The 25,119-nt window shown below is 47.2% G+C and overlaps 1 protein-coding gene across 1 annotated transcript in view; it reads left to right on the plus strand.

Moving 5' to 3' along the window:
- Positions 1 to 25,119, plus strand: part of LOC144606538 (double C2-like domain-containing protein beta) — a 231,945-nt gene that overhangs the window by 184,169 nt on the left and 22,657 nt on the right. The window contains exon 6 of the mRNA XM_078422791.1: positions 5,259 to 5,416. Within this exon, the coding sequence (XP_078278917.1) occupies positions 5,259 to 5,416 (158 nt within the window). The remainder of the gene's footprint in view (positions 1 to 5,258; positions 5,417 to 25,119) is intronic.

A 25,119-nucleotide genomic window follows, 5' to 3' on the forward strand; every position in this document is an offset into this window, starting at 1 on the left:
CTGCCTTACAGCGAATGCAGCGCCGGAGACTCAGGTTCGATCCTGACTACGGGCGCCGTCTGTACGGAGTTTGTACGTTCCTCCCGTGATCTGCGTGGGTTTTCTCCGAGATCTTCGGTTTCCTCCCACACTCCAAAGACGTACAGGTTTGTAGGTTAATTGGCTGGGCAAATATAAAAATTGTCCCTAGTGGGCGTAGGATAGTGTTAATGTGCGGGGATCGCTGGGCGGCGCGGACCCGGTGGGCTGAAGGGCCTGTTTCTGCGCTGTATCTCTAAATCTAAAATCTAAAAAAATATTTTCCACTGTAATATTATTAATGAAAAAAGTCCGTAACTTTTACCAGTGGTTTAATCACGTGTCTGTTGATTATACCATCCTCACTGATATTAATATGCTGTTGCAAATTCAAATTCAAAGTTATCCCCTTTCATGGAATAACCTTTTGTTTTTCAAATGACACCATCATACTTTAGGTGGAAGTTTAGCCCTATTTTTTTGATACAAAGCTAAACAAAATCTAATTATGTTCAAATTAAAGACACAAATGCCAGATGTTTAGGGTGGCACATTGGCGCAGTGGTAGGGTTGCTGCCTTGCAGCCTCAGAGACCCGGGTTCGATCCTTATTACGGGTGCAGTCCGCACGGAGTTTGTACGTTCTCCCCGTGACCTGCGTGGGCTTTCTCCAGGTGCTCCCGTTTCCTCCCACACTCCGAAGACGTACAGGTTTGTAGGTTGATTGGCTGAGGCAAAATTGCAAATTGGGGCTCGTGTGTGTGTGTGACAGTGTTAGTGTTCGGGGTGATCGCTGGTGAGCTCGGACTCGGTGGGCCGAAGGGTCTCTCCCTGCGCTGTATCTCTAAAGTCTAAAGCCTAACCAATGAAAGGTACTGCTATGGCCATGTAATTCCAGCAACTTGCATTACTTTTAGTGGGAATCGCTTTATGTTAACTCTAACAGGGGCACATTGGGCAGAATCCAGTCTTGTTTAAGTGTACCAATGTTAAGATTTATTCCTTCATCGAAGAATCTCAGCGTAGTGTTTAAAGACATGGAGTGAAAATAGCCTTTGACATATCGATGAAAGGGGCTGTAATTGAATTTGCAGCCTGTCCTAGTCCAGCTGACTTCAATAGAAAAGACAACCGATGCAGTTTAAGATAGAATGGCAATCTATTATTCCCGTTCCATTCTTTCATCAGTAACCAATTTGCCAGGAAACTCGATTCAACAAAAAGCTCATAGTTTTCATTTTTTCCACGGCTTTCAAAACAACGCCTCCATAAATGATCAAATATATTTCCTTCATTGCTTTTCTAAAAAAAAAATATTATCTTACATTGCCACATACATTAATTTTATCTCTTGATTAAATTGCACGGTGGCGCAGCGGTAGAGTTGCTGCCTAACAGCGCTTGCAGCGCCCGAGACCCGGGTTCGACCCCGACTACGGGTGCTGTCTGTACGGAGTTTGTACGTTCTCCCCGTGACCTGCGTGGGTTTTCTCAGAGATCTTCGGTTTCCTCCCTCGCTCCAAAGACGCACAGGTTTGTAGGTTAATTGGCTTGGTATAAATGTAAATTGTAAATTTACCCCGTTGTGTGTAGGATGGTGTTAGTGTGCGGGGATCGCTGGTCGGTCCAGACTAGGTGGGCCGAAGGGCCTGGTTTCCACGCTGTATCTCTAAACTAAAATAATTGAAACTAATTCCACGACACTGATTTTCTTTACAAGAATAAAGGCTAGAAAAGGGGTTTATTTTAATAGGTTTTGCCAGCGTTATGCAGGGACTTTGTATTGGGTGTAGGACTAATCCACGTTTCCATCGTAAGAAACTGCCTCAACAATGCAAACTCGAGTATTTGTAGTCTCCTGCCATTTTTCTCCTGAAAACTGAACCAGTGATACAATTCACACTGGCTCCATTAATATATTTGGTTCCACCACTTGTCAGATGAAGATTCCTGTCATAATCTGCTGCATACCGTTAAGTGCCATTAGCTTAATTCATCTTTTTTATAAGCCCTCTTAAGGTTGCAACAGAATTGTGCGATTTTCCATCATCGCCATGTTTAGCACGCTTGTCTGTGGCCTCTCTTATGGCAAACACAGCTTTGATCAACTGAGGTAAAAAATAATAATGAAGCAACTCACGTTGCTGGAACAGTAATTTTCTAATGAGTGCGAAAATCAACAAAATTGATATTGACTTGTCAAGTAACAAAACACACAATTTTGTGGATATTTCCCCATTAACTATCCTGCCCTTGAAAACCTCTACTGCAGTACATAGTAACACAGATACTATAGTTACACAAAGAAATAGGTGCAGGAGTAGGCCATTCGGCCCTTCGAGCCAGCACCGCCATTCATTGTGATCATGGCTGATCATCCACAATCAGTACCCCGTTCCTGCCTTCTCCCCATATCCCATGATTCCGCTAGCCCTAAGAGCTCAATCTAACTCTCTTTTGAATGCATCCAGTGAATTGGCCTCCACTGCCTTCTGAGGATTCTGCAAATTCACAACTCTTTGTGTGAAAAGGTTTTTCCTCATCCCAGTTCTAAATGGCCTACCCCTTATTATTAAACCGTGGCCCCTGGTTCTAAACATAACCATAGAACTTAGAAAATAGGTGCAGGAGGAAGCCATTCGGCCCTTCGAGCCAGCACCGCCATTCATTGTGATCATGGCTGATCATCCACAATCAGTAACCCGTGCCTGCCTTCTCCCCATATCCCTTGATTCCACTAGTCCCTAGAGCTCTATCCAACTTTCTCTTCAATCCATCCAGTGATTTGGCTTCCACTGCCCTCTGTGGCAGAGAATTCCACAAATTCACAACTCTCTGGGTGAAAAAGCTCCTTCTCACCTCAGTTTTAAATGGCCTCCCCCTTATTCTAAGACTGTGTGGCCCCTGGTTCTGGACTCCCCCAACGTTGGAAACATTTTTCCTGCGTTTAGCTTGTCCAGTCCTTTTATAATTTTATGTGTCTCTATAACAGAGATCTTCAAACTATGGCCCGCGGGCCACATCCGGCCCGCCACGAAATTTTATCCGGCCCGCGGCAAGCTCTTCGGCGGCGGGGACTGGAGGCAGAAGCTGCCGGCGAAGGTTTACAGGAGAGCAGATCGTCATCGACCCAGAGCCAGGAAAAGGCGAGAGATGGCAGCGCCCCCTCGCACAACAAACCCAAGGAAACTTCCCTCCTCGCCGCCGCCGCTCACCCCAGGGAGAGAGGGGGGGTTGGAGGGTGCAGCGGGTGAGAGCGGGAGCACGGGCGGGGAGGGTGTCCGAGGGACCGGTGACGGAGCGCCTCCATTTGCGGGGGCTGCTCCCTCCCTCCCTCTCTCTCTCTCTCTCTCTCTCTCTCTCTCTCTCTCTCTCTCTCTCTCTCTCTCTCTCTCTCTCTCTCTCTCTCTCTCTCTCCCTCCCTCCCTCCCTCCCTCCCTCCCTCCCTCCCTCCCTCCCTCCCTCCCTCCCTCCCTCCCTCCCTCCCTCTCTCTCTCTCTCTCTCTCTCTCTCTCTCTCTCTCTCCCCCTCCCTTCCTCTCTCTCTTTCTCTCTCTCCCTCCCTCCCAGAGCCAGCAAGATCTGTGCCGCTCCTCCACTCTCTTCCCCAGTTCTGGACTCACCCAACTTCCACCAACTTCTACCAACTACATGTCTCAGTGATCAGGTAGTTTGGCTTTAGGTTTTTTGCCACCTGCTTTAGTTTAGAGACACAGCGCAGAAACAGGCCCTTCAGCACACCGACCAGCGATCCCCACACATTAACACTATCCTACACACACTAGGGACAACTTTACATTTAAACCAAGCCAATTAACCTATAAACCTGCACGTCTTTGGAGCGTGGGAGGAAACCGAAGATCTCGGGGGAAAAAACCAATGCAGGTCACGGGGAGAACGTACAAACTCCGTGCAGACAGCACCTGTAGTCGGGATCGAACCTGGAGCTGTAAGGCGGCAACTCTACCGCTGCGCCACCGTGCCGCCTCTCTGTAAAACCTCTTTAAACGAGGTTACCCCGTTAAACGAAGAAAAACATTGTCACGGTACTTATTTCCCAAAACTTGCAAAGAAAAACTAAGATCTACAATTTTACATGTTGCACAACACCACAGGCAAAACGTCATAATGTAGATACAAAGCACGCATGAGAAGAGAGGGAGGAAGTGGCTTTTAATGACTATTTCAGCATTTAAGGCAGTATCCCTGAGAAACTATGGTGTGGACATCTTATTTTGTTATTTGAACAGCGCGATAAAACTAAGCAGTTGCAGCAATCTATTCACAAAATGCTGGAGTAACTCAGCAGGTCAGGCAGCATCTCGGGAGAGAAGGAATGGGCGACGTTTCGGGTCGAGACCCTTCGTCAGACTGATGTCAGGGGGGCGGGACAAAGGAAGGATATAGGTGGAGACAGGAAGATAGAGGGAGATCTGGGAAGGAGGAGGGGAAGAGAGGGACAGAGGAACTATCTAAAGTTGGAGAAGTCGATGTTCATACCGCTGGGCTGCAAGCTACCCAGGCGAAATATGAGGTGCTGTTCCTCCAATTTCCGGTGGGACTCACTATGGCACTGGAGGAGGCCCATGACAGAAAGGTCAGACTAGGAATGTGGTATTTATTCACAAAATGCTGGAGAATATCTTCGATTTGTACCAGCATCTGCAGTTATTCATTCCGAGACTGACATCGAGTGCTGCTGGAAGGTCATCAACTCGGTGAAAGACGCTCTTTGGTCTGCCCGATCCTTGTTGACCTCCCAGCGGAGCGAGCTGTCCGTCAAGGAATGTTGCCGACTGGCCCACTGCAGACTGCAGGAGTACGTGCTGAGGGACGCTCTGAAGCTTGGTGCAGCCAACGCCAAGGCCCTGTGGGGGAGGACCACAGTCTAGGGTCCTTCCGCTGCTGGACATGGGGGGCAGGGTGTGGGGGAGAGAGACGCCCCTCCAAATAAGGGATATGTATGTAAATGTATGTAAATGTCCAAGTAAATGCCTGTATTGAATATGTAACCTCCGGAAATGTCGGATGGGTTTGTTTAAAAATGATGGTTTGTAAATGATATTTATAACTTGAATAAAGTATTTTTTGATATAAAAAAAAAAAAAAAAAAAAAAAAAAAAAAAAATCTGCAGTTATTTTCTTATGCAGCAATGTATTGTTCTGCATTGGTAGGTGCATAGGACTCTTACCATTACTATCACTGATTAAATGATCCACTTAACACTGTACTTCTTTGCAGATAGATAAAACGGAGGACAAGTCACTGGAGGAGCGTGGCCGGATTCTCATTTCTTTGAAGTATAGCTCACAGAAGTCCGGGCTTGTTGTCGGCATAGCACGATGTGCACATTTAGCAGCAATGGACGCAAACGGCTACTCAGATCCTTACGTGAAAATGTAAGTAACGCACTGCATCTTGGCACAGAAGAGAGAGGACGTACAGATTTGGAGTTCCTGCAGCTGGCAAAATCAAAAATTTTAAAAAGCACAGCTGGCTTATAAATGATGCCTGTACTCTGCGCAAACTTAGAAACATGGAAACATAGAAAATAGGTGCAGGAGTAGGCCATTCGGCCCTTCGAGCCTGTACGCACCGCCATTCAATATGATCATGGCTGATCATCCAACTCAGTATCCCGTACCTGCCTTCTCTCCATACCCCCTGATCCCTTTAGCCACAAGGGCCACATCTAACTCCCTCTTAAATATAGCCAATGAACTGGCCTCAACTACCTTTCACCACTCTCTGTGTGGAAAAAAAACGTTCTCATCTCGGTCCTAAAAGACTTCCCCCTTATCCTTAAACTGTGACCCCTTGTTCTGGACTTCCCCAACATCGGGAACAATCTTCCTGCATCTAGCCTGTCCATCCCCTTAAGAATTTTGTAAGTTTCTATAAGATCCCTCCTCAATCTTCTAAATTCCAGCGAGTACAAGCCGAGTCTATCCAGTCTTTCTTCATATGAAAGTCCTGCCATCCCAGGAATCAATCTGGTGAACCTTCTCTGTACTCCCTCTATGGCAAGAATATGGACTTGCGAAAGGACGGTGTAGAGTTGTTGAAACTACCACGGCATCTTAAAACCATTCTTATTCCGTAAAGGTGTTTGCCCACTGTGCAATTTCAGACCATGTTTAAACCTGATAATTGCCTCGCCCACAGAATATTGCACAATCAGTGATGTATTACTGACATTCCTTCAGGTGTATGAAAAGCCATTGCAACCACCGCCAGCCACTGTACGTGTGAAGTAACTTCAGTAATGCACTGTGACACAACCACTGATGGAATATCTAGTTAGAAATCCTGAGGGAGCCGTAAGATAAAAGCTCTTATTTTTTCCCCCCTGACTGGATGGTTCGAGAGCGAGAAACTTTGCAACGGACTTGGTGTAAATTTAACTTTGACAATTTACAATTTTATTTTAAACCAAAGTCAATTAACCTACAAACCTGCACATCAAGAAACATAAAAACATAGAAAATAGGTGCAGGAATAGGCCATTCGGCCCTTCGAGCCTGCACCGCCATTCAATATGATCATGGCTGATCATCCAACTCAGTATCCTGTACCTGCCTTCTCTCCATACCCCCCGATTTCTTTAGCCACAAGGGCCACATCTAACTCCCTCTTAAATATAACCAGTGAACTGGCCTCAACTACCTTCTGTGGCGGAGAATTCCACAGATTCACCACTCTCTGTGTGAAAAAAAACGTTCTCATCTCGGTCCTAAAAGACTTCCCCCTTATCCTTAAACTGTGACCCCTTGTTCTGGACTTCCCCGACATCGGGAACAATCTTCCTGCATCTAGCCTGTCCAACCCCTTAAGAATTTTGTAAGTTTCTATAAGATCCCCCCTCAATCTTCTAAATTCCAGCGAGTACAAGCCCGAGTACACATCTGTGGAGTGTGGGAGGAAACCGGAGCACCCGGAGAAAACCGAGGGGCGTCACGGGGAGAACGTACAAACTCCGTACAGACAGCACCCGTACTCAGGATGGAACCCGGGTCTCTGGCGCTGTGAGGCAGCAACTCTACCGCTGCGCCACCGTGCCACTCTTTTGCTGCTCCACAACAAACTATATGGATAGCAGATGCATATAAAATTATTTACAATTAGGAGGCAGAGCACTATTTTCCAAGAATATACATAGATCTATGGAAATCTATGATATATATATCTGCTTGTAAAATATTATTTTATGCACAAGCTAAATATACAAAATAAACTTTGTTTTTTATTCTCAATTGCATAATCACTCAATAAGTTTGAAGCACAATATTTATCCCAATTGACTGTAATAGGTTTTGAATTGAGAGAATTTCATTTCTGGTTTGAGGGATAGAAGGGATCTCCAGTACCAAACTGTGGAAAAAATGTAAACTAATTTTTAAACTTGTCGGGGCACAGTGGCAGAGTGGTAGAGTTGCTGCTCACGAACACTATCCTACACACTAGGGACAATTGACAATTTTTCTACCGAAGACAATCAACCTACCAACCTGTACGTCTTTGGGGTGCAGGTGGAAACCAGAGCACCCGGAGGAAACCCACGCAGGTCACGGGGAGAACGTACAAGACGCCCCGATGTTGGGGGAGTCCCGAACCAGGGGCCACAGTTTAAGAATAAGGGGTAGGCCATTTAGAACGGAGATGAGGAAAAACTTTTTCAGTCAGAGAGTTGTGAAGCTGTGGAATTCTCTGCATCAGAAGACAGTGGAGGCCAATTCCCTGGATGCTTTCAAGAGAGAGTTAGATAGAGCTCTTAAAGATAGCGGAGTCAGGGGATTATGGGGAGAAGACAGGAACGGGGTACTGATTGTGGTTGATCAGCCATGATCACGGTGAATGGCGGTGCTGGCTCGAAGGGCCGAATGGCCTGCTCCTGCACCTATCGACAAACTCCGTACAGACAGTACCCGTGGTCAGGATCGATCCCGGGTCTCTGGCGCTGTGAGGCAGCAACTCTACCGCTGCGCCACCGTTAGAAAGATTTGAGAGTCCTTTTTCACCTCAGGATATGAAGTAGACTGAACCCTCTCAGCTTTTGAAAACAGGACCATTCTTTCACGTTAAAATTGAAAGCATTTGACCTTTAGTTTTACAGTTCTAATGTGAATTTGATTTAATGTAAAGGTTTTGATTGTACTATGCCACATCGACTGTCAGTGCTAATTAACAGTCACAGAGCAAACCCATTATCACGGCCAGCTGGGGCCACAAGGGGAAACTGCAATCATTCCACATGCTCTGTTATTCACTTCGAAAAAACTCCAGTTTCTTTACAACCTCCTGGAATTGACACAAAACCAAACACCAGCTTGTTTATAAACGCTTGCATTTTCTATCAACACAGCTAGAGATGTACTGTTGTAATGCCAGGCCCAAAACTGCAATCCTCCACTTGCAACTGCACAAGGCACAAGTATCAGAGATAAGATTACAACAGTGAGTATGTGCTCTGCATGCACAACTGCTAAGGCCCTGCATGATCGTCTCAGTTCTGTATTCCGAACAGAGGAGCTCACTGACAAAAAAGAAATCTCTCCTGAAATGGCAACATTTTAAATTAGATTGGCGAGCAAATTTATCTGCCACCGATGTTATTCTATTATTAGGCTTATTTTTCCATGGAAGAAAACAAAGGCAAATAAAGGGCGGCACGGTGGCGCAGCGGTAGAGTTGCTGCCTTGCAGCGCCAGAGACCCGGGTTCCATCCCGACCACGGTTGCTGCCTGTATGGAGTTTTGACGTTCTCCCAGCGGACCGTGTGGGTTTTCTCCGGATGCTCCGGTTTCCTCCCGCACTCCAAAGACGTGGAGGTTCATTAGTACGGGCGTCAGAGGTTATCATATCATATCATATATATACAGCCGGAAACAGGCCTTTTCAGCCCTCCAAGTCCGTGCCGCCCAGTGATCCCCGCACATTAACACTATCCTACACCCACTAGGGACAATTTTTACATTTGCCCAGCCAATTAACCTACATACCTGTACGTCTTTGGAGTGTGGGAGGAAACCGAAGATCTCGGAGAAAACCCACGCAGGTCACGGGGAGAACGTACAAACTCCTTACAGTGCAGCACCCGTAGTCAGGATCGAACCTGAGTCTCCGGCGCTGCATTCGCTGTAAAGCAGCAACTCTACCGCTGCGCCACCGTGCCGCCCGTATGGGGAGAAGGCAGGAGAAAGGGGTCGGCAGGGAGAATTAGATCAACCATGATTGAACAGCAGAGTGGACTTGATGGGCCGAATGGCCTAATTCTACTCCTATCGCTTCTGATCTCATGATCTTATGATGTTTAAAGTTTAAAGTTTGCTGTCTTCTATATTTCTTACCTATTTCTTTTAACCTTATGCTGTAACGTGGACAAACAGGATTGTATCTTTTAACGTACAATTGTGTTATGAACACTTCTTACAGTTCATTTTCCAACCTTATATCTGATTTTCTTTTACTACTTTTCCTTGTTTTTACTTTAGTTTACTTTAGAGATACAGCTTGGAATTGGGCCCTTCGGCCCACCAAGTCCGTGCCGACCAGCGATCACCCTGTAAATTAGACTATCCTACACACTCGGAACTATTTATAATTTTTACTGAAGCCTGCAAACCGTGATCAATCGGCAGAGTGGACTTGATGGGCCGAATGGCCTACCCTACAAACCAAAATGTTTTTGAGGTGTGGGAGGAAACCAGAAATCCTGGAGAAAACCCACACAGGGAGAAGGTGCAAGTTCTGCACGAGCAGTACCCTGGGTCTCTGGCACTGTAAGGCGGCATCTCTACCGCTGCGCCACCGTGCCCACCCGACCCTAACCCAAGCAGTAACCTGACTGCATGACCTTTCTTTTGGTATCCCATGACTGACTGGCTGGTTCAGAGGAAGCGTGGTGCCACGCGAGAAGCGGTCAGATGCACTTCCTTCAGAAACCAGCTTAACCTGTTCACTGCCAGGTTTTGTTTTTCACCATTGGCCATGACCCAGAACAAGGGGCCACAGTTTAAGAATAAGGGGTAGGCCATTTAGAGCGGAGATGAGGAAAAACTTTTTCAGTCAGAGAGTTGTGAATCTGTGGAATTCTCTGCCTCAGAAGGCAGTGGAGGCCAATTCTCTGAATGCATTCAAGAGAGAGCTAGATAGAGCTCTTAAGGATAGCGGAGTCAGGGGGTATGGGGAGAAGGCAGGAAAGGGGTACTGATTGAGAATGATCAGTCATGATCACATTGAATGGCGGTGCTGGCTCGAAGGGCCGAATGGCCTCCTCCTGCACCTATTGTCTATTGACCCGAGTATACTCGGGGGTGGCACTGAACAGGTTAAGCTATTTGTGATACGGACAGTGATCCAAACCCCAACCAAGGTTGTATGAGGCGGCTTTTCACTGTACACGTGACAATAAACTCAACTAAACTCAAAAACTAAACCACTTTGGACCCGCCACAAGGCAGATCAGCAGATGGCAATTTTACCATTGGAGATCTGTATTTATGAACGAACGGCAGCAAATCAAAGTATCCGATCGTCAATCAATGATCGTAGATGTTACAGGACTGAGACGAGGAGAGTTGTGATTCTGTGGAATTCCCGGCCAGGGAAGGCAGTGGAGGCCAATTCACTGGATGTATTCGAGAGAGAGTTGGATGTGGCTCTTAGGGCTAACGCAATCAAGGGATATGGGGAAAAAGCAGGAATGGGGTAATGATACTGGATGATCTGCCATGATAATATTATAGGGCGGTGCTGGCTCGAAGGGCCGAATGGCCTACTCCCCTACTCATGCACCTATCTTCTATGTTTCCATGTTTCTACATCAATCACCGAACTAATTTTCAGAACATTGTGGATCTTTGCGTCTGAAATGAGGGTTAGACAGGCATTTAAGTTTAATTGCCTCTATCATTTGATCCCAGCATGCTGTCAAATTTCTAACTGGCTAACCTTGCTAGTTTTGCTGCCAACTACTTGAAGCTCCCTATATCTGTGGCATTATCAAATGGAGCTACATGGTAAGAGGACTTGTGTAGGAAGGAACTGCAGACCCCCACCCAAGTCCATTCCCCCTCTCTCTCTATCCCTCCCCCACCCAAGTCGCACTAGCCTCTCATGTTCTCCCAACAAACAGCTAACAATCACCTGTTTCCTTTATCATCGTTGCTTGTTTTGCATATCTTTCATTCATTGTGTCTTTATTTCTCTGCATCATCGTCAAAGTATCATTTCCCTTATCCCTGACTAGTCTGGAGAAGGGTCTCGACCCGCAACGTCACCCGTTCCTTCTCTCCACAGATGCTGCCTGTCCCGCTGAGTTGCTCCAGCATTTTGTGTCTGTCTGCGGTAAGAGGACTTGGCAGCATTCCCTGGGCTGCTTCTGACACACAACCTGTGTTCAGGGGCCTGTATTCATTAGCAATATCTGCCTCATGGCACACACACAGATGATTCAGTTAAACCAAGATGTTTGCGGGGAAATCTGATAAGCCTCCCAGAATGTTTTCTGCATTAGACTGACCACATGTGACCAGAATTATACACTCTTAAGTTAATTTACTTTAAGGCTTTTAATACCAAATCTAATTTGCCACGACCCAACCTGTGCTGTGGAACACGGCATGCAAGACATGTTTGACGTGAACGTGAACGTGTTTGAAGGGATCTTATGGAAACATATAACATTCTTAAGGGATTCGACAGGCTAGATGCAGGCAAAAATGTCCCCGATGTTGGGGGGAGTCCAGAACCAGGGGGTCACAGTTTAAGAATAAGGGGTAGGCCATTTAGGACTGAGATGAGGAAAAACTTTTTCACCCAGAGAGTTGTGAATCTGTGGAATTCTCTGCCACAGAAGGCAGGGGAGGCCAATTCACTGGATGTTTTCGAGAGAGAGTTAGTTCTAGCTCTTAGGGCTAACGGAATCAAGGGATATGGGGGAAAAAGCAGGAACGGGGGTGCTGGCTCGATGGGCCGAATGGCCTACTCCCGCACCTATTTTCTGTGTTTCTATGACAGGTGATATATCATGAATGCTGGTACTGTATATTTTCCACACCGTTTTACAGAGAGCGAGTTAAAAGTTTGTGCTACTGCAAACGGACAGCATATCAAAGTTACAGGCAAAAGGGAATCACGAGTAGCGTTGAATTATTTATGGCGCGATCGTCTCCACTGAGAGAAGTCAGAAGGAAAAGCAAGGAATTTCCCCAGAAGTAATACAGTGTGTTGATTGATTCCTGGAAAGTAATTAGCCAATCTCTTCCTGAAATGCATCGCACTTAATTAAATAAGGGAATTTGATTTGAGTGAGATGGTGAGATCAGGCACCGAATCAATACCGTGGTGATGTGTTATGCCTGTTTGAAAGCCTCCTCGAGCTTTGTACACGTTGTCAGTTGCCACAATTTTAATTTGCTGACAATCGCTCAACAGATACTTGACGCTGTTTTTTTTTTTGCATACGGATCTATTTATTATCCTTAGCAAAAGGTGGCATATTCAGTTAGATAGTTAGATAATACGTTGGCTTTGCGCTTGGTTTTCTTAGTTAGACAATAGACAATAGGTGCAGGAGGAGGCCATTCGGTCCTTCGAGCCAGCACCGCCATTCAATGTGATCATGGCTGATCATTCTCAATCAGTACCCCATTCCTGCCTTCTCCCCATACCCCCTGACTCCGCTATCCTTAAGAGCTCTATCTCGCTCTCTCTTGAATGCATTCAGAGAATTGGTCTCCACTGCCTTCTGAGGCAGAGAATTCCACAGATTCACAACTCTCTGATTGAAAAAGTTTTTCCTCATCTCAGTTCTAAATGGCCTACCCCTTATTCTTAAACTGTGGCCCCTTGTTCTGGACTCCCCCAACATTGGGAACATGTTTCCTGCCTCTAACATGTCCAACCCCTTAATAATCTTATACGTTTCGATAAGATCTCCTCTCATCCGTCTAAATTCCAGTGTATACAGGCCTAGCTTATATTCCAGTGTATACATAGTTGAGCGCTTATTCTGGAGTTATAGCACAAGTTCGTTTTTTAATTGTAATTGAGGATTACTGTCCGAATGCCACGTCGAAGGCAGTTTTACTGGAGTAGTTGCTCACTCATCCATTGAAGGTGCAGGGTGAACTGGCTGATACGGAGTGTAGGAAAATAACTGCAGATGCTGGTCAAATCGAAGGTATCACAAAATGCTGGAGTAACTCAGCAGGTCAGGCAGCATCTCAGGAGAGAAGGAATGGGTGACGTTTCGGGTCGAGACCCTTCTTCAGACTGATACAGAGTGGTCGTTGTAGTTTTAGTGTTAGAGATAAAACAGGCCCTTTGGCCCACTGAGTCAACTTTCAAGAGAGAGTTAGATATAGATCGTAGGGCTAACGGAATCAAGACGTATGGGGAGAAAGTGGGACGGGGCACTGATTTGGGATGATCAACAATGATCATATTGAATAGTAGTGCTGGCTCGAAGGGCCGAATGGCTTATTCCTGCGTAAAACAGGCCCTTCGGCCCACTGAGTCAACTTTGAGTTAACTATGTCCGCGCCCTGTACTGTTTGCATACTTTGTGTATGGTGTTCATTGAACTTCATTGTGACATCTCACATGTGATAAACTATCAATCAATCAATCCGTTCAGTTTCAGTTCAGTTTAGTTTATTGTCACGTGTACCGAGGTACAGTGACAAGCTTTTGTTGATAACCCGAATGAAGCGGGCCGAAAGGCCTGGCATGTGGAGGAGCCTTTCGGCCCGCTTCATTCGGGTTAGCCCGTAGGTTTGGAGCAGCAGCTCCTTAAGGGCTTCATATTTATCGTGGGCCGGGGGGTCCTGGAGGAACTCCGTTACCTCTTCGGCCGTGTCCTGGTCAAGGGCTCCCACCAGGTGGAAGAAACGGGTGTCATCGGATGTGATGCCCCGCAGCTGGAACTGGGCCTCCGCTTGGTAAAACCAAACGCGAGCCCGGGTGGTCCAGAAGGTCGGGAGCTTGATGCATACCGCGTTGACAGCTGGGGCCTGGTTCACCTCCGAGCTGTGGTCGCCATGGCCCACCTGTTGGGCGTGCGGCTGCATCACACCACGGCTTATCACCCGCAGGCAAACGGCCTGGTGGAGAGGTTCCACCGGCAGCTGAAGACAGCGCTGAAGGCGCGACTCTCCGGCCCCGACTGGATGGACGAGCTACCATGGGTCTTGCTGGGCATCCGGACTGCGCCCAAGGAGGACCTGGCTTCATCGTCAGCGGAGCTCATATACGGGTCCCCGCTCACGGTGCCCGGGGAGTTCGTGCCCTCGTTGCCGGGGCGAGAGGAACCGCCCTCATCCACTCTACAGCGCCTCCGAGAGCGAGTTGGCACGCGCGCACCCGTGCCGACATCCCGCCATGGGACATTCCGCCCTTACATGCCATCGTCCCTCCGGGACTGCGCCTTTGTGTTCCTGCGCCGTGACGCCCACCGGACGCCACTCCAGAGGCCGTAGGAGGGCCCGTACCGGGTGCTGGAGCACGGACAGACAACCTTTATCTTGGACATGGGGGGCCGGCCGGAGGCCGTGTCAATTGACCGCCTGAAGCCGACCCACTTAGACATTGACCAACCGGTGCGGGTTACCCAGCCTCGGCCACGAGGTCGCCCACCCTTCCGGGACCCACCACCTGTCCCTCCAACTGTGCCTCCGCCGGCCCCTCTGTCGACCGATTACCGTACGCGGTCCGGTCGGGTTGTGCGACCACCAGTGCGCTTTGTGCCTCCGGTTCTGGGGGGGGGGGGGGGGGGGTCCTGTGGCGGCTCCCAAGGGTCGGGCCATACCACTACCGACCCCTCGGCACGGGAATGGACCAGTCCAGGGGGGCGGTCCGGTACTAGAGATATAAGGACATGGTTTTGGGCGCGAAGCCATTCTGGCAGACTCGACCCGTCTGCTAACCGACCATTAAAACCTTAACGCCCCCAAAATACCTGGCTCCTTGCCTTTATTTCGGGCCTCTACCGACGCGCCACAGTATATTTGTTTGTATAGTATTCTGGCGGTGGGTTCTGTTTTGGTTTTATTGTATTGTAAATATCATTTTAATATTTGAATAAATATTTTTCATTTAAAAAAAAGCAGTGGCTTGGCTTTGTTGTTACTTGGCAAATAGGTAGATGTCAGTGTTGCTTCTACGTGCCAATTGAACAATGGGTGGCAGAAAGGCAGCAGAACAGATAGTCAGAATTGGAATGACAACAGAAACAAAAGAGTTTTATTCAAAAATGTCTCGTTTATTTTTCAAGTAGGAAGGAAAATACAATTCCTAACATTTAAGTAGCTTTATTTTGTCATATTTCTTTCATAAAGTGCCGCCATTCTGAGATGGAAGGTTGAAAGAAAATACTCAGCTCAGGGAAATTGATGGTGGAGGGGAACAACGTCTGCAGTTAGTCATTCTGAAGAAGGGTCTCGACCCGAAACGTCACCTATTCCTTTTCTCCAGAGATGCTGCCTGTCCCGCTGAGTTACTCCAGCACTTTGTTTAGTTTAGAGATACCGCGCAGAAACAGGCCCTTCAACCCACCGAGTCCACACCGACCAGCGATCACCGCACATTAACACTATCCCACACACACTAGGGACGATTTTACATTTATACCCAGCCAATTAACCTACAAACCTGCACGCCTTTGGAGTGTGGGAGGAAACCGAAGATCTCGGAGAAAACCCACGTGGTCACGGGGAGAACGTACAAACTACGTACAGACAGCACCCGTAGTCGGGATCGAACCCGGGTCTCTGGCGCTGTGAGGCAGCAACTGTACCGCTGCGTCACCGTGCCACACAGCACTTTCTGTCTGTCCCCGGGAAATTGGCAGGCAGGATTTAATTGAGGAGGTTTTCCTTGGTCCATTAATTTGAGGACTGGTGGAAGATCAGAAAATAGGTCAGTCATTTGAAAGGAGCGTTGGGATTTCTGACCGTCACCATTTTTCGTGAGTCATCCTCTCCAGGGCAGGCTCGGTTGCTCACTCAGAAATATAAGCATGTTATTCAATCAACTTTGTCAACTAACTGTTCCCAATGTTGGGGGAAGGTCCAGAACCAGGGATCACAGTTTAAGAATAAGGGGTAGACCATTTAGGACTGAGATGAGGAAAAACTTCTTCACCCAGAGAGTTGTGAATCTGTGGAATTCACTGCCACCGAAGGCAGCGAAAGCCAATTCACTGGATGTTTTCAAGAGAGAGTTAGATTTAGCTCTTAGGGCTAAAGGAATCAAGGGATACGGGGGTAAAAGCAGGGTAATGATTTTAGATGATCAGCCACGATCATATTGAATGGCGGTGCTGGCTCGAAGGGCCGAATGGCCTACTCCTGCACCTATTTTTCTATGTTTCTATGTTTCTAACTAACGGAGACACAGGGGTATGGAATACACAAAACAATTAAGGTTATTTATATCACGAAGGAGAGACAGGAGGTCTCCACTCTGCCATGACATTCAGAACCATTACTCAGTGACAAAAGACAAAATACGTTTCAGACTGTTAAAGACTGATTTGTAATGTTATCACGATTGTCATCACATCCTATAATTTCGGCCTCTTAAGTGTGATTATCGTGGACATTTTGACGCTGCGAAATTTCACGATTTAAATTGCCGTTATTTATTTTTCCAGCACTTTGAGGTCGTTTGTGTTCCATTGTTCCGTTGACAGAGGGAATCCCCAATATCTGTATGAATTTTTAACTTGACACACCAGTGGTAAAGACGTTAGTATACACTAGACGCTAGGATATACGTTGGGAGGTACTGTTGCAGTTGTATAAGACACTGGTGAGGCCGCATTTAGAATATTGTGTTCAGTTCTGGGCACCATGTTATAGGAAAGATGTCGTCAAGCTGGAAAGGGTACAGAAAAGATTTACGAGGATGTGGCTAGGACTCGAGGGTCTATAGGCAGATGTTGCACAGGCTGGGACTCTATTCCTTGGAGCGCAGGAAGATGAGGGGGTGACCTTGTAGAGGTGTATAAAATCATGAGAGGAATAGATCGGGTAGATGCACAGAGTCTCTTGCCCAAAGGTGAATCGAAGACCGGAGGACATAGGTTTACGGTGAAGCGAAAGGATTTAATAGACAATAGACAATAGGTGCAGGAGGAGGCCATTCGGTCCTTTGAGCCAGCACCACCATTCAATGTGATCATGGCTGATCATTCTCAATCAGTACCCCGTTCCTGCCTTCTCCCCTTACACCCTGATTCCACTATCCTTAAGAGCTCTATCTAGCTCTCTCCTGAAAACATTCAGAGAATTGGCCTCCACTGCCTACTGAGGGGTCGGAAGGGTAACTTTTTCACACAAAGGGTGGTGGGAATGGGTGGTATGGAACAAGCTGCCAGAGGAGGTAGTTGAAGCTGGGACTATCCCAACGTTGAAGAAACAGTTAGACAGGTACATGGATAGGACAGTTTTGGACCAAACACAGGCAGTTGAACTAGTGTAGCAGGGACATGTTGGCTGGTGTGGGCAAGTTGGGCCGAAGGACCTGTTTCCACACTGTATCACACTATGACTTGAAAGAGACATTTGTTCGGTGCAAGATTCATTTGTTTGGCATTCAGCAATATGTGAAGTTGTTTCTTTTTAGTTAAGTTTAGTTTAGGTTAGAGACACAGCGTGGAAACAGGCCCTTCGGCCCATATATATCCCTACATCCCTTCGTTATCACGTCTTTCACAGCCAACAATGGACCATTGTGGGCTCCGCCTTTCCTTGGTCATCGGTGCCCGCTCTGATTTGTTTTGAACCTTTTCACACCTCCAGTTTCCCTCTCCCCTTGACTCTCAGTCTGAAGAAAGCTCTCGACCCAAAGCCTCACCATCCTTTATCTCCAGAGATGCAGCCTGACCCGCTGAGTTACTCCAGCATTTTGTGTCGACCCAACTGCTCCACGCAGTCTTTCTCAGGGGGGAATGCCAGAGTCGCCAGCGAGTGTGAGTGGAATCCTGATAGGATCAGGCAATCTGGCTCACCTTGGCAAGTTTCCTTTCATTTAAAAGCCACTAAATGCAGAACGCACGATCAAAAGGCTGCATCCAAAGAAGCAACATAATGATTAGTCAGGATTTAGTTTTAGTTTTTAGTTTGAGAGACACAGCGTGGAAACAGGCCCTTCGGCCCACCGAGTCCATGCCGACCAACAAGAACACTCGTTCTTTCCCACACTCTTAAGGACAATTTACAGGAGGCAATTAACCTACAAACCTGAACATCTTTGGAATGTGGGAGGAAACCGGAGCACCCGGGGAAAACCCACGTGGTCATTGGGAGAACGTGCAAACTCCTTACAGGCAGCACCCGTAGTCAGAATCGAACCGGGGTCTCTTGCGATGTAAGGTAGCAACTCTACCGCTGCGCCACCCTGCTGCCCTTTCTCCTCATACATCATCTACGAGGATAATGCCAAACTATTTAGCAATACTAACCAGTTACAAGAAAGGGAAAGAAATCGAAGCAGATTATCATTCCTTCTCTCCAGAGATGCTGCCTGTCCCACTGAGTTACTCCAGCATTTTGCGTCTACCCTCGATTTAAACCAGCATCTGCAGTTCTTTCCCACACAAAGCAGATCATCAATTGGTTTCACCGATTTAAGTGAGGAATAAATTTTATTCCAGTCGAAAATTATGCAGAAATTACATTACAGTATTTTGACCATGAAAACCTTTATGATAAGGCCCATAGTAAGATAATGACTTTATAAATGGGCTCTGCTAGCCTGAATGTGTGTAATGAAGAAATGAAATATGTAAAATTCCATGACCAGGCCGAGACTGTTAGCGATCTGCTTGTTTTCTGGTGATTTTAACATTATCATCTAATTTACAGCAAATGGTAACATTTTTAAATTTTAAATTTGACCTAAGAACAAATTGATGTGAAACAATATCGTGGGCGGGAAGATTTGGTGAAACTTTTAGAAGAGCTTTAAAATCAAAGAACTTTCTGGAATGTTGATGCATGTGAATGAAACTACTGATTGCAGAAGTACCTAGTTGTCATATTTTATCCATTTCTTCACAGATTAAAAGAGCAAATACCTAATGTTATGCAGATATGTTACGTTTACAAGAATGATCCCAGGAATGAGCAGGTTAACCTATGACGAGCGTTTGTCGGCACTGGGCCTGTACTCGCTGGAGTTTAGAAGAATGAGGGGGGGGACCTCATTGAAACGTACAGAATAGTGAAAGGCTTGGATAGAGTGGATGTGGAGAGGATGTTTCCACTAGTGGGAGAGTCTAGGACTAGAGATCATAGCCTCAGAATTAAAGGACGTTCTTTTAGGAAGGAGATGAGAAGAAATTTCTTTAGTCAGAGGGTGGTGTACCTGTGGAATTCTTTGCCATCAGTGGATATATTTAAGGCAGAGATAGATAGATTCTTGATTAGTACAGGTGTCAGAGGTTATGGGGAGAAGGCAGGAGAATGGGGTCAGGAGGGAGAGATAGATCAGCCATGATTGAATGGCGGAGTAGAATTGATGAGCCGAATGGCCTAATTCTACTCCTATCACTTATGACCTTATGAACATGCAGCCATTGCTAGTGATCAAATGCCGTTGCATCAGTTGCCCCTCATTTAGTTGGGATGAGCAGCTGGTTTGTTGTTCAACCATTGCCTTTTGAGGATTGGGTCTTGACTGAGCTTCAAAAGTCTTTTGTAAACGCCATTTAATGTTTCCACCTTTCTCCTTTACTCCAATCCATCTGCTGCTGAAATCCTCAATTTGGTTCTTCTGAACTTGTTTATTGAACATAGAATTCTCCAATTTTAGGAACCCTCTATCAACCCCATCCCCTTTCTCTCTTATACCCCCCCTTTTCTTCCCCAAACCCCCCTTTTCTCTCCCCACCCTTTTCAACCCCCCCACCCCCACCCCAGCTAGACACGCACCTATTTCACTCCTCTCCCCTTCCTCTTCTACATTCTTTCCTCTGGCTTCACTATTTGCAACTCTTCCACCGTCTGTCTCACACCTCCTGCTTTTATCTCTGGCCTTTGTTCCTCACATCTGTCTATCAAATAAAAAGCCATCACCTCTATCCACCTATTACCTGCAATGCTTTGTCCTGCCCCCCCCCCCCCAATTTCAAACTTTCTTCCTCCCCTTTCCCGCCCCTGCGATCAGTCTGAAGAAGAGATCTGACCTGAAACACCTCCTATCCATGTCCTACAAAGATGCTGCCTGACTCACTGAATTCCTCCAGCACTTTTTGGGTTTTTTTTTGGCAAACCAGCATCTGCTGTTCCTTGCTGCACGGAGGTACAGTGGTAGAGTTGCGGCCTCGCAGCGCCAGAAACCCGAGTTCGATCCTGACTACGGGTGCTGTCTGTGCGGAGTTTATACGTTCTCCCTGTGACCTGCGTGGGTTTTCTCCGGGTGCTCTGCTCTCCTCCCACACTCCAAAGACGTAAGGGTTTGCAGGCTAATTGTCTTCAGTAAACATTGTAAATTGTCCCTAGTGTGTGTCGGATAGTGTTAGTGTGCGGGGATCGCTGGTCGGCGCGGGCTCGGCGGGCCGAAGGGCCTGTTTCCTTGCTGTATCTTTAGTGTAGCTTAGAGATACAGCACGGAAACAGGCCCTTCGGCCCACCGAGTCCGCACCGACCAACGATTCCCGCACATAAACTAGGGACAATTTACACATACACCAAGCCAATTAACCTACATATTTGTATGTCATTGGAGTGATGGAGGAAACCGAAGATCTCGGAGAAAGCCCACGAGGTCACGGGAGACAGCACCCGTAGTCGGGATCGAACCCGGGTCTCCGGCGCTGCAAGTGCCGTGAGGCAGCGACTCTACCGCTGTGCCAATGCCGCGCCGCCCTGAACTAAACTAAACTAAACCTGTGTACTGACAAACATTGCTGTCAAATGTGCACGTCATCTGAGTTTGCAGGCACCTGATGGTTTATAATTTCCTTCCAGGCCTGATACTAATGCCAATACTAATTTGTATTCCACGAGAGGTCGATAAAGGGAAAATGAACCCCATTGGACGTGAATTGGGCGAGTTTATTTGAAGTGACAGATGTGGACGATTCTCGAGGATTAACAGCTACTAAATTATTTATGATCACAAAGACTTTCAAAAATGTGCCCATGGGCGTTTGCAGTCTGAGTTCCACCCACGCCAGCCAGCGGAGAGTTTTATTGTCGATCTTGTGTTTTTGCCAGCAGAGCCAGCAACGCTGGATATTCATACCTTGCGGGCCAAATGCAAAGCTATTTATGCAGATTGCTACGTTTTTTAAAACGGGAAGAAAAAGCGAAGAGCAATGTTTTTTTAGATATAGATATAGTTTAGAGATACAGCGCGGAAAACGGGCCCTTCGGCCCAACCGAGCCCGTGCTGACCAACAATCCCCGCGCATCAACACTATCCTACACACACTCGGGACAATTTACAATGTTACCGATTAGCCAATCAACCTACAAACCTGTGCGTCTTTGGAGTGTGGGAGGAAACCGGAGCACCGGGTGAAAACCCACGTGGTCACGGGGAGAACGTACAAACTACGCCCGGACAAGCGCCCGTAGTCAGGATCAAACCCGGGTCCCTGGCGCTCTTAAGGCAGCAACTCCACTGCTGCGCCACCGTGCCGCCCTTATCTGCACATGTTTGAACTGCACTTGCATTTCCACTCAATCGAAAGATGCAAGGCAGAATACAAATTCCCACACGCGGGCAGAGAGCCGTTCTCAAAATTATTTTGATGTGCGAGAAAGATGTTCCGTGGCTCAGCTTTAATTATCGGTTCTTATCCTTCTTCGTCAGATGGTCCTCTGACTCTTATCTTTGATGTGTTCACTGGGAGTTCCTCCCCCGTTCAACCATGCAATTATTATTTGTATTGCTGCAGAGAGATTTGGGGAGCAGATCATCAATCGGCCACCTCAGAGGCATGATCACGCATGCTGTACCGGTTATGTGCTGACCCCCTGATGAAACCTTCCCCTTAGAATTGAAAGACCAGCTTGAAATGGGCAGAATTTCCCAGTGTACCAAGCTATTGTGGAACTCCTGCCCAAAAGGAAAAATTCGATTTCATGGCTTTACGGTAGATAAGGGTTTAGTTCAGACAGACGCAAAATGCTGGAGTAACAAAGCGAGAACAGGCGGCACCTCTGGAGAGAAGGAATGGGCGACGTTTCGGGTTGACACCCTTCTTCAGACTGAGAGTCAGGGGTGAAAGGGAAATGAGAGATATAGACGGTGATGGAGAGAGATATAGAACAAATGAATGAAAGATATGCAAAAAAAGTAACGATGATAAAGGAAACAGGCCATTGTTAGCTGTTCGCTAGGTAAGAATGAGAAGCTGGTGCGACTTGGGTGGGGGAAGGCTGGAGAGAGAGGGAATGCCGGGGTTACTTGATGTTAGAGAAATCAATATTCATACCATTGGGTTGTAAGCTGCCCAAGCAAAATATGAGATGCTGTTCCTCCAAGTATAGTTTAGTTTAGAGATACAGCATGGAAACGGGCCCTTCGGCCCATCGAGTCTGATCCCCACACTTTAATACTATCCTACACACACTAGGGACGATCTTTGTTTTACATTCATACCAAACCTGTATGCCTTTGGAGTGTGGGAGGAAAGCGAAGATCTCAGAGAAAACCCACGCAGGTCACGGGGAGAACGTATAAACTTCGTACAGTCAACATCTGTAGTCAGGCTCAAACCCGGGCCCCTGGCGCTGTAAGGCAGGACCTCTGGTGCTATAAGGCAGTAGCTCTACCGCTGCGACACCATACCGCCCCGAGGATGAAGAAACAACAGTAAATAGACAATAGGTGCAGGAGGAGGCCATTCGGCCCTTCGAGCCAGCGCCGCCATTCAATGTGATCATGGCTGATCATTCTCAATCAGTATCCCATTCCTGCCTTCTCCCCATACCCCCTGACTCCGCTATCCTTAAGAGCTCTATCTAGCTCTCTCTTGAATGCATTCAGAGAATTGGCCTCCACTGCCTTCTGAGGCAGAGAATTCCACAGATTCACAACTCAATGACTGAAAAAGTTTTTCCTCATCTCAGTTCTAAATGGCCTACCCCTTATTCTTAAACTGTGGCCCCTTGTTCTGGACTCCCCCAACATTGGGAACATGTTTCCTGCCTCTAACATGTCCAACCCCTTAATAATCTTACACGTTTCGATAAGATCCCTCCTCATCCTTTTAAATTCCAGCGTATACAAGCCCAGCCGCTTCAGTCTTTCAACATACGACAGTCCCGCCATTGCGGGAATTAACATAGTGAACCTACGCTGCACGCCCTCAATGGCAAGAATATCCTTCCTCAAATTTGGAGACCAAAAACTGGGAAGTGGGAGAAAATGCCATTGAGAACTGAGACATGGGTCAAACGCGGGCGAATTGGATGGGAAATTTGGGTAGCATGGAACGGTTGGGCTGAAGGGTCCATTTCCCTGCTCTGTGACTTTGAGTCAATGAGGGAGGTGAAGAGTAACAGGCTGGAGGAGATGCAGATCCCGGGAGGGGTCTGATGAAGGGCAAGTCAGGCCGCATGTGGAGTATTGCGTGCAGTTCTGGTCACCCCATTACAAGAAGGATGTGGAGGCTTTGGTGAGGATGCAGAGGAGGTTTACCAGAACTATTCCAAAATTAATGAGTATTAGCTACAGTAAGAGGTTGTCCAGACTTGGGTTGTTTTCTCTGGAACGTCGACTGTTGCAGGGAGACCGGATCAAAGTCGATAACATAATGAGAGGTATAGATAGGGGAGGCAGTCGGAACCTTTTTCCAAGGTTGGAAGAATCGGAAAATCGAGGGGGTAGCTTTAAGGTGAGAGGGGCAACGTTTAAAGGAGATATGTGGGGCAAGACCTTTACATAGATGGTGGTGTGTGCCTGGAACACACTGCTGGGGCTGGTGGTTTAGACAGATGTGATAATGACATTCTAGGGATAGACATGTGGATATGCAGGGAATGGGGGGATATGAATTACGTGCAGGCAGGTTCGAGTTGGTCTTGGCATCATGTTTGGCACAGACACTGTGGGCTGAAGGGCCTCTTCTTGTGCTGTACTGTTCTATGCTCTAAGTCTCCATCACATCTCATACACCGCGTGGTGGTGTAGCGGTAGAGCTACTGCCTTACAGCGCCAGAGACCCGGGTTCGATCCTGACTACGGGTGCTTGTTTGTACGTTGACCTGCGCATGGTTTCTCAGGGATCTCCGGTTTCCGCCCACACTCCACACGTTTTTCATATTGAATGCTGCAACATATCCTTAACCATAGAACATGTTACGTTCTGTTATCCTATTGAACAGCAGTCTCAGGTGGTGTATCTATTTCTTCAATGTAACAGTTCACAAGCTTTCAGTAGGTACCAGGAGCTCAGAGACTCAAACATGTAAATAGTGAGCTGTCTTGTAAACAAACATCTCCTTGTCTGGGCGGATATTTGCTGAGCTTCTAAGCATATTGAAGACAATACACAATGATTTTTCCTCGAGCAAAATACTTTTCTAAATACAATGCAGTGTATTTAGCTTCTGTGGGGTCATATTTAGTTTTGTTTAGTTTAGAGATACACCGTGGAAACACGCCCCGCGGCCCACCGTGTCCGTGCCGACCAGCGATCTCCGCACCTTGTGACTAAAGGGATCAGGGGGTATGGAGAGAAGGCAGGTACAGGATACTGAGTTGGATGATCAGCCATGATCACATTGAATGGCGGTGCAGGCTCGCAGGGCCGAATGGCCTACTCCTGCACCTATTTTCTATGTTTCTATGTTTCTATTAACACTATCCTACACACGCTATGGACAATTGTACACTTACTGTATAACAAGCCAATTTACCTGCGTGCCTGGACGTCTCGGAGAAAACCCACGTAGGTCGCGGGGAGAACGGACAAACTCCGTACAGACAGCGCCCGTAGTCAGGAACGAACCCGGGTCTCCGGCGCTGCAGGCGCTGTAAGGCAGCAACTCTACCGCTGCGCCACCGTGCCGGCCAACAAAGTGTCTGTCTTCACATACTCGGGCATACTCAGGTTAATATCCCAATAATCTCCAATAAACCA

Source organism: Rhinoraja longicauda, chromosome 26 (assembly GCF_053455715.1).
Source record: "Rhinoraja longicauda isolate Sanriku21f chromosome 26, sRhiLon1.1, whole genome shotgun sequence".
Lineage (NCBI taxonomy): Eukaryota > Metazoa > Chordata > Chondrichthyes > Rajiformes > Arhynchobatidae > Rhinoraja > Rhinoraja longicauda.